This window comes from Bos indicus x Bos taurus, chromosome 23 (assembly GCF_003369695.1).
Source record: "Bos indicus x Bos taurus breed Angus x Brahman F1 hybrid chromosome 23, Bos_hybrid_MaternalHap_v2.0, whole genome shotgun sequence".
Lineage (NCBI taxonomy): Eukaryota > Metazoa > Chordata > Mammalia > Artiodactyla > Bovidae > Bos > Bos indicus x Bos taurus.
In genome coordinates this window covers 33,081,559-33,100,375 of record NC_040098.1, presented here as the reverse complement: position 1 = coordinate 33,100,375, position 18,817 = coordinate 33,081,559, and the positions used below count along the sequence as shown (strand labels likewise).

At 39.0% G+C, this 18,817-nt stretch overlaps 1 protein-coding gene across 19 annotated transcripts in view; it reads right to left on the bottom strand.

Annotated features, from left to right (window-relative positions):
• SLC17A1 (solute carrier family 17 member 1) overlaps positions 1 to 18,817 on the bottom strand; it is a 237,188-nt gene that overhangs the window by 207,210 nt on the left and 11,161 nt on the right. For 18 of the 19 annotated variants that reach the window (XR_003507972.1, XR_003507976.1, XR_003507974.1 and 15 more), the window contains 8 exons: positions 14,363 to 14,596; positions 13,694 to 13,781; positions 13,274 to 13,360; positions 8,782 to 8,900; positions 8,514 to 8,678; positions 7,151 to 7,283; positions 6,918 to 7,065; positions 1,760 to 1,850 (listed from right to left, as the gene is read on the bottom strand). Coding sequence is in view for 9 of the 19 variants with exons in the window: in XM_027524076.1 (XP_027379877.1) it covers positions 1,760 to 1,850; positions 6,918 to 7,065; positions 7,151 to 7,283; positions 8,514 to 8,678; positions 8,782 to 8,900; positions 13,274 to 13,360; positions 13,694 to 13,781; positions 14,363 to 14,596 (1,065 nt within the window). In the remaining 10 variants the exon portion in view is untranslated. The remainder of the gene's footprint in view (positions 1 to 1,759; positions 1,851 to 6,917; positions 7,066 to 7,150; positions 7,284 to 8,513; positions 8,679 to 8,781; positions 8,901 to 13,273; positions 13,361 to 13,693; positions 13,782 to 14,362; positions 14,597 to 18,817) is intronic. The other variant, XM_027524081.1, reaches the window with a different exon arrangement.

Here is an 18,817-nt window from a genome sequence, read left to right as displayed (position 1 = left end):
TGGAACAACAGACTGGTTCCAAATAGGAAAAGGAGTACGTCAAGGCTGTATATTGTCACCCTGCTTATTTAACTTATATGTAGAGTACATCATGAGAAACGCTGGACTGGAAGAAACACAAGCTGAAATCAAGATTGCCAGGAGAAATATCAATAACCTCAGATATGCAGATGACACCATCCTTAAGGCAGAAAGTGAAGAGGAACTAAAAAGCCTCTTGATGAAAGTGAAAGTGGAGAGTGAAAAAGTTGGCTTAAAGCGCAACATTCAGAAAACGAAGATCATGGCATCCGATCCCATCTATGGGAAATAGATGGAGAAACAGTGTCAGACTTTATTTTTGGGGGCTCCAAAATCACTGCAGATGATGACTGCAGCCATGAAATTAAAAGACGCTTACTCCTTGGAAGGAAAGTTATGACCAACCTAGATAGCATATTGAAGAGCAGAGACATTACTTTGCCAACAAAGGTCCGTCTAGTCAAGGCTATGGTTTTTCCTGTGGTCATGTATGGATGTGAGAGTTGGACTGTGAAGAAGGCTGAGCGCTGAAGAATTGAAGCTTTTGAACTGTGGTGTTGGAGAAGACTCTTGAGAGTCCCTTGGACTGCAAGGAGATCCAACCAGTCCATTCTGAAGGAGATCAGCCCTGGGATTTCTTTGGAGGGAATGATGCTGAAGCTGAAACTCCAGTACTTTGGCCACCTCATGCGGAGAGTTGACTCATTGGAAAAGACTCTGATGCTGGGAGGGATTGGGGGCAGGAGGAGAAGGGGACGACAGAGGATGAGATGGCTGGATGGCATCACTGACTGAATGGACGTGAGTCTGGGTGGATTCCGGGAGTTGGTGATGGACAGGGAGGCCTGGCGTGCTGCGATTCATGGGGTCGCAAAGAGTTGGACATGACTGAGCGACTGAACTGAATCACCAGAGTGACTACAGTGATTTTGCCCTCAGGCAACCAGCTCTGGGAAATGAGTTTCTTTACATGATACTATCAATTTATACAATGTTCATTCAGAATTGCCCATTTATTTATCATCTCTGTTGCCTCATTTCTTTTTCATATCTCTAATCTACCATTTGGGATAATTTTATTTTTCCCTAAAAAAAACTACCTTTAGCTTTTTTTCCTCAGTGCTAGCCTACTTTTGATGAATTCTCTGTTGTTTTTTTTTTTTGAAAATGGATGCATTTAAACTCCATTTTTTATGGCAGATTTTTTTTTTTTTTTTTGATGGACTGTAGAATTCTGGACTAGTAGTTATCTTCCTTCAACACCAGAAAAGGCATTTTAAGTATTTTTAAAAGGAGAATTTCAGGTAACTTTGTTCTTGGAAACAGAAGCCAGCCTTCATAGAATTGTTTTGTTTGGTCATTTAAACTTGTCTTTGTTCCTGATTTTTCATTCCTTTCCTGATAAAACCATGTCTTATTACTTGTATTACCACTGACCAAGTCAACTAACTATTTTGATCAAGGCACACATTAATTGTTAAAAAGCACAGAAGTCCACCTCTGTTTCAATAACCAACAGTTAAAGTTACCAGCATAATTAGTTGACATATTACAAGAAAGAAATTGTATCATCTGTGAATTTGGAGGCAATGCCTGATTTGACCAAGTTTAATATGACACAGAATCTCATACCTCACCTCTAGATGATGTCTCCTCTGCAATTTTTTATACGCATTACCTTCTTTTTCTGTACAGTTAATATTTGAAAAGTAACTACCCATGTCTTGATGTTCCTTACCTCACTAAGGATGATTCCAGTCACAGTGGAAGCAATGAGTCCTCCTGTTAGTCCAATTACATTTGTAATTCCTCTAAGAAATCCATAATATCTATACAAAAATGAATGACAATACATAAATGTAAAGTAATACAAACGCTACAGGAAAAAACCATAATGTATTGAGAGTTTAAGAGAGAGAACTGTTGACTTCCTAAATTTCCCATTCCCACTATTCAAATTCCATTAAAATGTCTGAAAAAGTATATGGATATATAAGTAACTTTCTGGTTGCACTACAGAGTCAGAAAGCTTGTAAACAGTAAAGAATATTAATATATTGAGAAAATGAAAGCATACTAAGAGTGAAAGCCAGCTAGTTGTGAAATCTATGAGAAATTCCAAAAGTGATGTGTGTTGGTAATAGGAACTGGTTTGGGATTAAGACAAAATTGAAGGGTTCTGTTCACCTGGCCTCTTCTCACCATCCCAGAACTACTGGTCCCAGTGACTGTTCCCAGGCAAGGAGCAATGATTACTCAGGCAAGGAAACCAGAAACTTGTTTATAAGCAACTGTGATTGGCCAATCCTGAGTGCCAAAACCAACCTCAGCAGAAAATGAGCACTGCAGAAAGCAGGGGGAGCCACAGGGAGTAACACACAAAGTAGGGGTCAAATCTATCAGTCATCAAGAACAAGGAAGTGCCTTTTGGAGAACAGAATCTGTCTGAACAAGAAACTAGTTCACTCCAGGACAGGGAGTCTGTGACTTTCCTGCCCAACACATTTCACCACCAAAGATTGTATGCTTTCAATTCTTCCCCTTTGTGAGAGTGAGGGCTTTTTGTCTTTTACTTCCTTGGGTCTATTCCAATCTTTCTCTACCTTTACATGTTGAGTATTGGGGTGGGGGGTGGGTGGGGAGTGTATAATTTATTTATGGGTTCCTGATCAAAGAAGTGTCACATTTGGGCCTAGAGTCCCTGGGGTATGCTTTTGCTCTGGTCCCTCTTGCTCCAGTCCAAGAATTTCACGTGAAATGCACCCCTGGCCATCCCTCTTAAGGTTGGAACTACAATAGTATTTGATTGTCTTTGAACCCCTGGCTTTTGTTTTTGATTAATGAAACATTCTTGGCAAGTGGACTTAGAGTCCCTGGATTGTGGAGGTGTATGTAGTCACAGGGTGGAAATTTGAGTAGTCTCTTTTTGAGGGGAGCTGGAGAGTGTCTTTTAATATGTGAGGAAGAACATTTATGGTTATGAGCAGCCACAGGTACAGATAGGGCAGAAACGACCAATTGTCTCCAGTATTCATTGCTTCCTTTTTTATTTTAGCAATAGAATCCCTGGGTTTAGGGCCACTTCTGCCTTTGGGAGCCTCTGTCACTTTTGCCTTCAAAAAAGGCAAAATTTATAATATTTAAATATTTATAATATTTATTATAATTTATAATACATATAATATTGTTTACAATATTCTGTTGCTTTATTATGGGCTAAAACTACAACGAACCCTTTTTCATTTCTTATATTGATAATTTTTTCTTGATCTTATTTTATTAATTTTAAAAGAAGCAACTTTGATATTGTTGGCTTTACGTATCATTTTGGGGGTTTTTTTGGTCCTCATCTTCATAATTTCTTTCCTTCTACTTTCTTTGGGTTTAATTTGCTATTTTTTTTCCTTACCTACTTGAGACACAAACATAGTTACTGATTTTAAGACTTAATTGTCTGTCAATATATAAGTTTAAAGCTATACATTTCTCTCTGGGTATGATTTTTAAATGCACCCCACATGCTTATCAATGATATGTCACATATCTTTGTAATTTAAAGTATTTTCTAATTTCAAATGTGATTTCTCCTTTGACCTAAACATTAATTTCAAAGAATGGGAGTTATCTACCGTTTGCTTTTGATAGCAACCCTAATTTCACTGTGATTAAAGAATGTATTCTGAGTGATTACAGTCATTTAATCTTAATTCAGTTTGCTTTATGATTCAGCAGTTCCCAGTGTCAAGAGTCCTGAGTGCCATGACAGTTCTTCTGAAAATCATTACACGTCCACAATATGGAGTGGTTCACCAACCTGAGATTGACAAGGTGAGAGCTTTTTATGCTCCATTCCTCATACCATCCAAACCTCAAATGGTAGGTATTTGATATGGGCAATGAAAACAGTCTTGAGATTGTTTTAATGCTGGACAATTCACTGGACAGAAATTAGCTCTAAAATTGCTCAGTCATGTCCAACTCTTTGTGACCCCATGGATAGCCTGCCAGGCTCCTCTGTCCTTGGGGATTCTCTGGGCAAGACTACTGGAGTGGGTTGCCATACCCTCCTCCAGGGGATCTTCCCAACCCAGGGATCAAACCCAGGTCTCCCTCATTGCAGGCAAATTCTTTACCAGCTGAGCTATCAGGAAAGCCCTGAGATTGTTTTAATGCTGGATGATGCCCTGGACAGGAGTTAGCTCTAAAATTGCTTCTTCTTCAGCTGTAACATCACATGGTAAAAGCATTTTGAAGTATAAATAGCTGTTGAAACAGACTTTCAATTTAATTGATTTTACATTTGGTTTAATAATGGTTCAGTAGAACCAGAACAAGATTCAGATGTCTAAATGAGAGAGTCATTTCCTAGGCAGGTTGATAAGGAGTCTAGGGGTCCCCAAAGAGAGAGGGGTCTGGAATTCTCAAGGAGGAAGAAAGGACAAACCTTTTTTCTTTCTCCACATTCCTTAGGATTATATACCAATGATGTATCCTGCCTAAGGACAGTCTTTGGATTCAACCTTCTGTTATCTTAAAATGTTAATTATGGGAGTAGACCTGGTCTTTACAAGGATGTATCTTGCCTGAGGACAGTGTTATCTTAAAATGTAAATTATGGGAGTAGGTCTGATGAGGTCTTTACAACCTCCAGACATTCTTTGGATTCATTAGAGAGTATATAACTTCATTGTCAACACTAGCAAGCGGGTACTCTTTCTGCCCCCTTCTGATGCCTATGTCAGAAGCTTTCTCTATCTCCTTTATACTTTAATAAAACTTTACTACACAAAAGCTCTGAGCGATCAAGCCTCGTCTCTGGCCCCGGATTGAATTCTTCTCCTCCGGGGGCCAAGAATCCCGGTGTATTCGCGTGATTCAACAACAACCTTTCATAAACTATACTTTAGTCTCACATGGAGGGAAATTCGCCTGCAATGTGGGAGACCTGGGTTTGATCCCTGGGTTGGGAAGATCCCCAAAGGACAAAGGATGGTATGGCAACCCACTCCAGTGCATGACCCATCCATCAGTCAAAAATAATTAAAAGCAATTAAAAAACATTTTGGAGCCTCCCTTTAAGAATGTCAAGGGGATGACAGTGCCTTCTTAATGCATCACATAGCATCTTTAGAATCCTCTGTGCTTTTCTACTCTTGCTACCCACCAAAGAGATGGTCACTACATTTCCAGGTCCACTCTATCTTACTCTATTTCCCCAACAATATTCTCATGGAACCACATCTGTGTCTCTTCTTCCTTACAGACCTTCTTTCTTGCCATCTGGGTTCTACTCAAACAAATGTAATAATTTGCCCATTTCTCAGTTCTAGCAAAGATCAAATTCCCCTAAAAGGACAATTTAGTAATTTATCCTCTAAGGGAACTCTTTTTAATAGGCAAGGGAGGTATATGACTAGGAACATTAGGAATAAGTTTCATTTAACTCATTAATTAAAAAGTTTAAGAATTGTTTGTGACACAACGTATTATGTCAATATGTTTGTGACATAATGTATTAATACATATGCCCTAAATATTAATGATGATCTAGCTTAAGAGGCTAATAATATTTCCAAATTGTATATTAGTCTATCTTCTGTGACCTTACAAAATCACCTGGCTAACATGGAATTTGGACCCACTGGAATGATGCAACGCAGGTCAAGTTCTGTGATATCCAAGCCATTGCTGGCCAAGATATTTCCCATCCTACTGACCAGGTACTAGTGAATAACATTAGGGAGGCATTGACTACATCTAGGCAGCTCTGGAGGCAGGTAATTCTAGGTACTAATCCTCCTTCTATTTATTACTAATCATGTAACTTTACATACATTCATTTTCCTGGTCTTTGGTTTCTTTTCTCATACTTTGTGGACAATATTATCTTACAGTGGGGCATGTCACATAAAAAATAATAAATGGTTGTTCTTGCTGATTAGTCACCAAGTCATGTCCAACTCTTTTGCGACCCCATGGACTTGCAGCCCGCCCGGCTCCTCTGTCCATGGGATTTCCTAGCTAAGAATATTGGAGTGGATTGCCATTTCTCCAGAGGATCTTCCTGACTTGGAGATTGAACACCCATCTCCTGCATTGGCAGGCAGATTCTTTACTACTGAGCCAACAGGGAAGGCCCCAAAATGGTAGCTATTTATAATTTTCTTAATCTAATTGTAGATACATTTTTATTTTACCTGTTTCTCAGAGTGCATATAGCCCAACTGGCATTGTGTATTCTGTATCAAATAATCCTTTTATGTCTTTATATAATTTCAAGTAGTCAGAAAACTTTCAGGCATTTTCAAGGAGGGTCTCAAAAATAAATAAATGCATACATGTCTTTGTTACTTTGGCCTTCACCTAGTATAGATCTGATGGACAAGATTCTTTACAGAATTGTGACAAATTAGAATATTCTTGGTTGATTTTTTCCTCTCTATCCCAGGCCGCAGATTTATAAAACTTCAGAGAATTCTGTTCATATTGGATCTATGTTCTCCAGAAAGTGCCAGCCCTGGACAGTGTCCCCTGGAGTTGTGCAAACAACAGAACTGCTTCCATTAGTCACACTTATTGTATCTAAAAAGGGTATATAGCACAGTAAAAAGAGGAAAAGTTTTTTGCCAACTGGATCTGGATTAAAATCCTAGGTAACATCCAAGCCAGTGGTGAGATCTTAGGCTGATAATCAAGTATCTGAACGTCAGTGTCCTTAGTTGCAAAATAAATATTACTAACTGTTGGTTGAGGAGTGATAATATATACTTTTTAAGTCTGACCTATATTGATGCTTCTTCAGAACGTCTGGCCTGTTGACCATCAATTCCAAAATAGTTGAAATCTTAAAACATCTTTATGAACTTAGATACAAGAAAGAGATTTTAAAAACCTACCTGGGAGCGATATCCAAGACATTTATGATTATTCCGCCCATAGCAAAGCTTCCTGTTGAATTAGCAAGTATCAGGAAAATTATAGTGGCATAGTAGCTGGAACTCAGGTAAAGCAGGCAGAGGCTGAAGAGGGAAGGCAGGAGAAGTCCTGCGGAATGATTCAGACAACAGTCAGGTGCATGCCAAAGATGGGGGATACCCCAAAATACTTGAACGTTTTGGCTATTTCTTACCTAGCGAGGTGAAGAGTTTCCGGATGGTGACTAGACTGAAAGTATTCCTTGTCTGGAAGATGTCTGCCATATAACCTGCTAGGACAGCAAAAATCCAGGCAAACAAATGGGGGAGGGAAGACAGCAGCCCATTCTGAGGAGGAAATGTTATTGTGAGTGAATATGAGAAATGGAATAATCCCTATACTGAAATTCAGTATTGAAAATTTGTATTGTCACACAGGAAACAATCAACATGCAACCCCAGAATTATTTCACACTACCCAAGAGAAAGAGAAAAATAGTTTTGAGGTCAGAAACAGACATCACAATCTGCTTAGTTTTCTATTGTATTATCATGGGACCTGAAAGTTCTAGATGGTAGAGAGGAAAACTAAGTTGGGAATGGGAAATGCTGTCCCTGAGGAAAATAACAAATAATAATGATAATGGAAGACATGTATACGGTGCTTATTCTGGACCAGCTGCTGTTAATCTTTGCAACAAATCCATGGTCTAATGGAAGATTACACTAAATCATATGGAGCTTAAAAGACCTTTGTCATGCTAGTCCCTAGGCTGGGTAGTTGGAAATTCATTATAGAATGTCTCAAAGTGGCAAGCCCAGACTCCATTTCTAAAGGAGTCTTTCCTGGTTATTATGGCATCAAGCAACAGAAGGTTTCAAGCATTTGTACTTTTTCAAGTCAGAAAAGCAATGAGAATGCCAGTCCTTTCAGAGCAAGACATGAGTCATGGGTTCACAGGACTCTTTGCCTCTCCCCTGTGGAGAGGATTGGTATGAGCTGTGATGGGTGGTAGACTCTGGCCAATTGACTTTCAGGGGAGGATCCCCATCCCTGCAGGGAACAATGGTATTGAGCTTTAAGGAATACACAGAGGTTGTTATTATAGGGAATGGGAGATAGGGAATCTGTGAGAACCTGGGTGATGTGTATTTTTGTGGGAGTGCTAAAAAGGATATCTACACCTTTTGTTCTGGGCAATGTTAACATAATAATTGTAAATGATGAAGTCTCTAGGTAAAGAACATCAGCTAAATAGTATGAGTGTTAAGTCGCTTCAGTCATGTCCGACTTTGAGACCCTATGGACTATAGCCTGCCAGGCTCCTCTGTCCATGGGATTCTCCAGGCAAGAATACTGGAGTGGGTTGCCACGCCCTCCTCCAGAGGATCTTCCTGACCGAGGGATTGAACCCATGTCTCTCTGTCTCCTGCATTAGCAGGCAGGTTCTTTACCACTAGCACCACCTCGGAAGCCCAAATAATATAGGGATGGGCAAGAGCTAGGACTAGAGTCATGGGAGAAAAAGACATGGGCACAAAGTCCTTCATAAAGTGAAGAGGAAAAGGTGTACTTACCTCTTCTACATCGACATGAAGCTTGTAGTCAATATATATTGGTATATAAATACTCAGAAAGGTATTTGACCAGAAAAAAGCAAAATTACAGAGGGAAATGACCCAGAGTGGAGTAGACTTCAGCATAGCTTTGATGGGCACTTTGATGAGTGTACTTGAGCTGACCTGGAAGGGAACCCATTAATCATTAGCACATTAGGTCAAGCTGGAACACATTTCATTTGGCACAGAATCTGGGAGATACCAAAGTGGAGCATGCGGGTTCTACCTGCTGGGTGAGAGCGGATGTGATGTATTCCTTCTCTCTGTTGCTTATAAATGGGTGGTCCTTTGGGTCCTCATAAAACAGAATGAACCAGAGAACACTTAAGGCACAGCCACAAGCACCTATCAGAGCAGGACAAATTAGAATTGAAATTGCTCTATCTGTAGTGAGTTTCTTTTCCAAATTGGCATTTTTCATTACTGGTCTGAGAACCTGGACCTCCTCTTTCTTTTTGGAACCTTGCAACAAGGCTTACATTTTTCATAATTTTCTTTGTATCCACACCTGCCTCTCCAAACAGAGTGAATTTTACAGAAATGGTAGCAAACCCTCTGGCCTGTCCCGATTTCTTAGCCTCTTTTATTCTCCATGTAGGATAGCTGGGCCTCCTTGCTCTTAGGGCATCATCTCTACAGATTCTTAATGTGTTCTATTGTGAGAGGAGGGTGTAACTGGGCTCATATGGGCTTGACAATCATCTGGTTTTGAGAAGTAGGCCTTAGCCCATACTCCTAAGATGCAGCCTAGGCCTTCAGGATTGTCCGAGTCTCATAAGAGTCTGCCAAATTATTTGTTGCTTTTGACTTTTTTATACTAAGGATCTGATCATAAATAATCCTCTGTTAGGATAGGGAATGTATATTGCTTAGTAGTCAGGCTTCCAGAAATGCATTTATTCATTTGACAAATATACTGGTTAAATGCCATTATGTACCATGTACCATTCTAGGTCATGGGAATGCAGCAGTGAATAAAGCAGACACGTGCCCTGCCTTTACAGAGTTTATTTTCTGATGGATGAGAGAGACAGTGAATAGTAATTAAGCAAAAGGTAATAAATGTCAGTGACCAGAGCTAGGGAATAGAGTTGTGGGGAGAGGAGCAAAGGAGCACTATGTTCAGGGAAAGTGAGGACATTGATGTGGGCACAGATACTCCAGGCTGAGGGAGAAATAAGTACCAAGGCCCAGAGTTATGAAGCCAGTGTCACTGGACAGGGAGCAAGGTGAGGATGGTAATGGATGAGGATGAGAGGTAATGAGATCAGACCATGTGAAAAGCTGGAGCCATTGTAGGATCTCAGACTTCTGCAACACACTTTAAGACAACATTAAAAGAATAGTTTGACAGTATACCATTTCCACCTCATTCTGTGACCTGAGTGCCCAAACCCAAGGCAAAATGTAAATAGACATGAACACCTAATAAATACACAGGAAATACAATATATTTCTCTAAATTACTGTAGTCAATCCTTAGAAAATTCATTTGATGCTATTAGCTTTCTTTAAAAATGGGAAAATGGATGCTCAGAAAGGTCTACTTACTTGCTCAGGGGCACATGGTTAGTAAGTGGTAACTGACACTTAAGCATGGATTATATTGTCTAGAGAGGGAAAATAGCTTAGAGGAGGAGACTGGATAAAAGCTTTGAAGAAAGACAACAGTTAGTGGCAAGTAGAAGAGGAGAATCTCTGCAAGTCTCTGCAAAAGAGATTGAGAGGAAATGGCCAGAAGGATGAAGTCCAATGCAGGGAGAGCAGGACCACAGCAACTGAGATGAGAAGAAAATGCCTGATCACCGAGGTTCAGTGCGTGGAGTCAAAGGTACAGGCACCAGGGAAAGAATGGTATTGTTGGGTTGATTGATGGTACTTGTTCAGGTCAAATGTGGACTGAAGAACTTCAGCTTGATTTATGGGCATCGAGGCTTGGACAGTTCTAACATGTGGGAGGCATATAAGGAGTTTGGAAGTCATCATCAAATGTTAAACAAACTATAGACAACAGTGCTTCTTTGATCTGGCAGAGAATTGAGGCCACAGGGCAAACCACTGCCCTCCTATCTCTAGATAGACAGACAGACAGATGCAGAGAATTACAAGTTCCCAGAACAGAAGCCCAGAAACAGAAAACTCCAATGGAACCAGTCAGTAGTAAGGTTGGAAAACCTAGCATTTGATGATTTACTGTAGGTTCAGTGTGGACAAGTTTGAGAGATGAAAGGTCTGGGTGGGAGGGGCCCAGGCTTAAGCAGACCCCTCACACTTGTGTGAGTTTTATTTCCAGAAGACCTGCCAGATTCTCACAGTGAATATAAGAATACAATCTCTTAATCCTTCTAGGAGAGGATGAGGAAAGTAGTCATTTTTAATTACATCTAGAGCATTCTATTCTTCACAAAAACTACTCAAGGGGAAATTATTTTACCAGAGCCTCACCAACTTAAGGAAAGGGAAACACCCAACTCCAGACCCTTCTTCCTGTCTCACTTAAGGAGGGGGAAAAAAACAAAACTGAGAAGAACTGGTGAAGCTCAGGGGCACAGGCTCACCAAAACCCTGAGACCAAATCATAGACCACAGAACACTGTCTCCCCACATACACACCTTACCACCATATCAGAAGAATCCTTGCATGTTAGTGGGAATCTAGCTAGAATTGCATGTCCCAAACCTTATTTAAGAAGTCTGTAGAGAAACTAAAAAAACTACAGGAAAGACAAAAACAAAGATACCAGAGGAAATTGTAGCCTCTAAAACAGAGCACACAGTAAGCCAGATTAACCTGTAGCCAGTAAAACATAAAACCTCATACTAAAGTCCTATTTATTTTAGTTCATTTTAGTGAATTTTGCTGAGCTTTCAACAAGAAAACCATGAAGCATAGAAGAAAACAAAAAAACAGTTTGAAGAGACAGAGCAAGCATCAAAACTAGATTCAGATATTAGCAGAGGTATGGAATTATGAGATCAAAAATTTAACACATGATTAAAAAGCCTGTGAAAAAGACAACATATAAGAATAAGTAGTGATGTAAGTAGAGAGACGAATTCTAACAATCAAAAGAAAATGCTTTAAATTAAAAACACTGTAACAGAAATGAAGAATGCCTTTAATGGGCTCATTAATAGATAGACATGGTTGAAGGAAAAAAAATCACTGAACTTCAAGAAATGTCCATATGGATTTCCAAACCTGAAATGCAAATAGAATAAAAGCACTAAAAAGAAATGAATATCCAACAATTGTGTACAACTACAATGGTGTAATATATGTGTAGTGGGAATATCAGGAAGAGAATAAGAGCAAGGAACAGAAAAAAATATTTGATGACTAATGGCAGTGATGAAGAGCAGTGAAACTGAGAGGATGGAAGACATAGTTTCACATTATGGGTTGGCCATTTGCTCCCTGTGAGTATCGGAGGCTCCCTGTAGATCCACTCTCCACCCTGCTTTGGCCACAGATGGCTGACTTGAATGAACATCAACAGGCCCCCATGTCCTCTGCTTTCCAGATAGATTTGGGCAGAAGAAAGTCTAAGCAGAAGATTAGAAGGAGAAACTTGAATGAGATTAGGGTGTCTCTTTCCCTAGTTATCACTTTCCGCAGCATTGCCTCAGTCTATATATACTCCCTTTTATGAAAAGTCACAGGTCCTGTCAATGTAGATATCTCTACAGGACTCTCTCCTAGTGGATTCCCCTCAACTACTCCCTTGCTTGCCCCTTTGGACCTGGGGATGGTATTAGCTTCTTTTTTGCTAGCACCAGATCACTTCTCTAATCCTGTGATTCTGCCACATCTTTATACCATTTTAAATAATTGCTTCATAAATAGATCCCTCTGCATTAAGCCTCTATATTGTTATTTGTCTATCAAACGAACATAAAAGCACTCATCCACAGTCCCTTACTGACAAATTTAAAATCAAGATTTGAAAGTGATTTTCTAACTTATCTGGAAACCCCAGTCCTTTGTAGTTTTTCATTTATTCCAATTTGTTGAGAATTTCATGTGTAACTCTAGAAACGAATATGTTTGATTATGAGATGATAGGGCTTCCCTGGTAGCTCAGCTGGTAAAGAATCCACCTGCAATGCAGGAGACCCCAGTTCGAATCCTGGGTCCGGAAGATCCCCTGGAGAAGGGATAGGTTATCCACTCCAGTATTCTTGGGCTTCTCTGGTGTTTCAGCTGGTAAAGAATCTGCCTGCAGTGTGGAAGACCTGGGCTTGATCCCTGGGTTGGGAAGATCCCCTGGTGAAGGGAATAGCTACACTCCAGTATTCTGGCCTGGAGACTGTATAGTCCATGCAGTCTCAAAGATTCGGACATGACTGAGCAACTTTCACTTTCACATAAGATGATGTACCAAATCATGCTTGGGATGTTAAGTATACATAGTATACTCATATTATGTTTGACCTGTTCTGATCATCCCTTTCCCCATGAGTTTATGTAAGGGATATGTTTCTGTAGCATCGATGTTATAGAGTTGTGAAATTATGTACAATAATGCATGTATAGTTCTGAGCATGATGTCTCACTTGCAATAAGAAATTAATGAATGTTGACTGCTCTTTTTCCTTCAATGTGATTTATTATTTTTAATATTGTTAACCTCATATAAATTATTAAATTTTGCATTTACATTTAGGTTTTATAGACCTTTAAATAATGACTTGGATTTTTATAGAAAGAGACTCACCAAAAATATAAAAGACCATGGGCCATCCCAGGGAGTCACAGATGAATCCAGTGATAAGCAGGACAATACAGGGTCCTAGTAGGAGTCCTAATCAGAAGGCACAAAGAACATCCCTAATTAATGCAGGCATCTGGAAACGGAGATAATGTAGCTTCATGGTGGCAGTGAACAACTTCTAGTGAAATATTCATATAATATCAAACACAAGAAAATAATGAAATATTTGCTTTCTTCTCTTTTTGCTGTTGTTAGAGATAAGGAAACCTTTTCTCTGTCCTAGACAGTTTCCACATATTTAAAGTGTGGATGGTTTCCAAAGCCCTTGACAGTTCGAAACACACATATTTCTTATGTTCTAGGGCAGAACATGCTACAATGAGATGACAATAGGACTAGGCATTCTAGGCCCTAAGTTATTACCTGACAAACTCAGAGCAGTAAGTCGGCCTAGTTCCAAGGGAGGAGCCCACTTGATCCATATTACTTGCTGAGTTGTTAATGTTATCCCCTGAAAGAATGATTAGAACATTTGATCTCTGACATGTTCTGTGAATTTAAACTCTAGTTTTTGCATTATCCTTTTATTTTTTTAATTGGAGGAAAATCGCTTTACAATGTTGTATTGGTTTCTGCTGTACAAGAATGTGAATCAGCCATAATTATATGTATATCCCCTCCCTCTTGAGCCTGCATCTCCCCTACTCATTCTACCCCTTTAGGTCATCACAGAACACCAGGCTGGGCTCCTTGTGTTATACAGCAACTTTACACCAGCTATCTATTTTTCATTTAGATTCATTTTCATTTCATTCATGTAGTGCTACTTTCTCCATTCATCCCACTCTTGCCTTCTCCCACTGGGTCCACAAGGCCATTCTCTACATCTGTGTCTCCATCTCTTCCCTGCAAATAAGTTTCTCAATGCCATTTTCTAGATTCCATATATATGTGTTAATATATGATATTTGTTTTTCTCTTTCTGACTTCACTTTGTATAACAGATTCTAGGTTCATCCACCTCACTAGAACTGAATCAAATTCATTCTTTTTTATGGCTGAGTAATATTCTATTTTGCATTATCTTTATACCTGGAACAGTCCCTTGATTACTCGGCATATAATGACCAAAATTTCTCCAAATTCAGCTGCCAGTGGGAGGAGCAGGGTAAATAGAGAGCTGAGAAGTAATGCAAAACCAATCATTTTCTTTAAAGAGTATATTCCAGATAAATATCCTGCAGGAATTTGGCTGATGAGTACACCATAGAAGATGGAACTTAACATGATCCCCTGGATTTCAGTGCTCCAGTTATACACAGGGTTCTGAAAGAAAAAAGGAGACGGGTCTAGCCACTCTGCAAATGATTTTCTCTAATGTTCAGGAATGTGGGAAAACTGGTCGTTCTGTCTTCCAGCTTACCTCATGTAAAATATCTGCCCTCTGCCTAATCTCCTCTGTTACATGACTTACTTATTCCTAATAACATCACTTTCTGTGTGTAATTACGTTTTATCATTGGCATCCTGAACTATAAGGAAGTTCTTGCTATAAAGGGCATCATCTATTCTTGCCCTACCTGCACAGCATAGACATTTAAAACTTGTTTTTGTTTTTTTTTTAAATATAGATGCAATTGGCATATTAGTTTCAGGTGTACAACATGATTGGATATTTGCACGTATTGAGAAATGATCACCAAAGTCTAGTTAACATCCATGACAACATATGGTTCTAGTTCTAGTTGTGATGAAAACTTTTAAGACCTATTCTCTTAGCAACTTTCAACTATACAAGATAGTGCTTTTAACTGTAGTCACCATGCCATATGCTATACCCTCAGAACTTATTTTACAGCTGGATGTTTGCACTTTTTAACTCCTTTTACCCATTTTGCCCAGCCTCCCCAGCCCCGTGCTACTAGCAACCACCAACCTATTCTCTGTGTCCAGGAGCTCGGTTTTGTTTAGATTTCACATATAATTGAAATTATACAGTAGTTGTCTCTGATTTATTTCACTTAGCACAAGGCCCTCAAGATCCATTCATGTTGCAGCAAATGGCAAGATTTCATACTTTTTATGTCCAAGTAATATTCTATTAAATATCAGTACCACATTTACATTATCTATTCATTCATTAATGAATACTTAGGATATTGTAAATAATGCTGCAATGAACATGGGATGTAGATATTTTTTCAAGTTAGTGTTTTCTTTTTCTTTGGATAAATACCCAGAAGTAGAATTGCTGTATCTTATGGTTATTTTTTTGAAGAACCTTCATACATACTGTTTTCCATGGCAACTGTAGTAATTTACATTACACCACCAGTGCACTAGTGTTCTCGTCTTTCTACATCTTAGCCAATACAATATTTCTTATCTTTTTGATAATATCCATTCTGACAGGTGTGAGGTGATACGGGTTTGAATTACATTTCCATGATAATATTGAGCTCATTCTCTTGTGCCTGTTGACAAACTGGACATTTTTCTCAGAAAAATGTCTATTTATATCCTCTGCTCATTTTTGATTGGATTTTTTTTTTTTTTTTTGCCATAGAGTTAGATGAGTTCTTCATATATCTTGGATATTCATCCCTGACCAGATACATGGTTTGCAAATACTGTCTCCCATTCAGCAGGTTGCCCTTTAATTTTGTTGATGGGTCCCTTTGCCGAGCAGAAGCTTTTCGTTTGATGTAGTCTCACTTGTTTACTTCTGCTTTTGTTGCCATTGACTTTGACGTCAAATCCAAAAAATCAATGAGTTTTTCACTTATATTTTCTTTTAGTTTCATGGTTCTAGGTTTTATGTTCCAATTTGGATTCATTTTGAGTTAATTTTTGTGTCTAAGATAGGGATCTAGTTTTTCCAACACCATTCATTGAAGAGATTGTCCATTCATCATTGTAAATTCTTGGCTCCTCTGTCATAGATTAATTGCCCACCTTATGAATGGGTTTATTTCTGGGCTACCTACTCTGCTTCATTGATCAACGTGTCTGTGTTTATAATTTTCCTTGATTATTTTTGGGATATAGTTTGAAATCAGAGGGCTTGACGCCTCTAACTTTGTTTTTCTTTCTTATTATTGCTTTGGCTATTTTGGGTCCATACAAATTGCACTGTGTGTTCTACTTCTGTAAAAAATGTAATTGGACTTTTGATAAAGATTACATCTAATCTGTAGACTTTTTGACAATATGAATTCTTCCAATCTATGAGCACAAAATATTTATCCACTTACTTGTATCTTCTTCGGTTTCTTTCATCAGCATCATGTAGTTTTTAGTGCGTAGGTATTTCACCTTCTTGATTAAATGCATTCCTGCTATTTTATTCTTTTTGATGCAATTGTTTTAATTTTATCTCTACCAGTTTTTTATTTGTGCATAGAAACACAAAAGATTTTTGTATATTGATTTTGTATCTCACAAGTTTACCAAATTCATTTATTAGCCCGAACAGTTTCCTTAGTGAAGTCTTTAGAATTTTCTATTATAATATCATGTCATCTGCAAATAGTGACAATGTTTCTTCTTCCTTTACAGTTTGGATGCCCCTCCTTTTCTACCTTGCCTAATTGCTCCAGTGAAAGCTTCTAATACTATGCTGAATAAAAGTGGTGGGAGTGGGCATCACTGTTTTTTTCCTGACATTGGAAGAAAAGCTTTCAGATTTTCACCATTAGGTATGATGTTATCTGTGGCCTTGTTACATTGCTGGTCTGTACTATGCTGAAGTATGTTCCCTTTATACTCACTTGCTGAGAATTTTTATCACAAATAGATACTACTTTTGTCAAGCCCTGCTGGCCACCAGAGCCAGGAGATCAAGGCTGCAGCTGCTAAAAAGGAAAAGGAAAAAAAAAATGGAGCACCAGAACAAGATTGCCAGGTGAATGTAAATGCTGCCCCTTTGGGAGATATCGGCTCTCTGGAGTACAGCAAAGAGAGAACACGAGGATGGCATTCACTGGCTTCTGTCCCCAAAGGGAAAGAACCCCAGAAGACCCTGGATGTGTATTAAACTAGATGCTTGTGCCTCAAGTCAACAGTTTATGGTAAGCAAATAAACCTCCTTCATAGAATATCTTGGTGCTTTTCAAACACCTGATTCCGTGCTGTGTCAAGGGGTAGGTGAGTCCATGGGCAAGCCATTTAAGAACCATTTCTCAGTTCCCTTTACCCTTGTGGGACTTGTGTTTGTGAGCCCTGTTGGCTTTCAGAGCTAGACCTTTGGGTGGCTTATCTCTTAGGCGCAGGGATGATGCCCAATGCGGGGTTCAGACTCTTCACTCCTGAGGGGGATGTCTTGCTGGGTCACCTTGCCAGGGGTTTGCAGTGAGATTGTGTCTCAGCATTTCCTCTTGGTTATGGGCATTTTCTTGTTCTCCTGATGTGTAGGAGTATTCATCTTTTGATTTTTTTCCCAGAGGAAAACCTTCCATAGGTATCTGTATATTTGGTGTGTCTGTAAGAGGAGGTGAGTCCAGAACATTTCTACAGGTTCACCTTCAACATCTCTAATACTTATTTCTTAAATATTAATAATACATGCAAACTCCTCTGTAGAATACCATGTAGTACTACATTTACTGCAGTTATTAATTTCCACTTGCCCCTTCTCATCCTTTTTCTCTATTCAGTTAACCTTGTTCACAAAACAACATATCCCCCTAACAACACACACACTGATCCCAGAGAGCAAAGTAGCAATAGAGAGAATATCAAATCATGAAGAGAAGTTCTCATGCTGAACTATGGGAATAATTGAATGGGATAATAAAGGAAAAAAGGCCATTCCTCTTCTTTCACTTGGCTCTGATGCGGCATGTTTTGTTGTCTGTCTCGGGAGTGGATTCCTTTGCTGGTTTTGGCTAGGGGGTCTTGCATAGTTTTGTTGCTTTATTAAATCTGACATAAGAAATTTTTAATATTGAACTTACAGTTTGGACTATGAGGAGGTTGCAGTATTTTTGGACTCACTGCACAGGAAGAAATTTTAATTTTAGTATGTGAGGACAAGATGAAAACTTCTTTGGAAATGTCTAAGATAGTCCCTTTCTCTAAACTGTCTATGCACTTGCATAATTAGTTTATTTTAGATAAAGAATGAATGTTCTAAATGGAACTCTTGGTTGACTATGAAATAAGCAACTAGATAGGAGCCTGCCTGTTTGTTCTCTTTTCACTGTTATCTTGCGCCCTTCATCCTGTCTCCCTTTCTCAAATCCCTGTCATCCTATAGCTGTAGATAGTGATGTCTTGTCTGATAGAAAGGACTTCCATGAGAGATTTGGTAGAAACATCACTCTGAGTATATTGAAAACTAATAGTGAGGGGCCTCTATATAGTAGCCAAGTGGTCATGGAAGCTCCAGATCTTTTTCATTGGTGGGAGGTTACTCAGAGGATGGAACAAGATGCTCTGCCATATTTTTCTAAACGACAGGTATTTTCCCAAGGAAATCAGTATTCACCTTTCCCCATATCAGGTGATTCAGCACACATTTGCTCGACTCTCCCTGTGCAGATTATT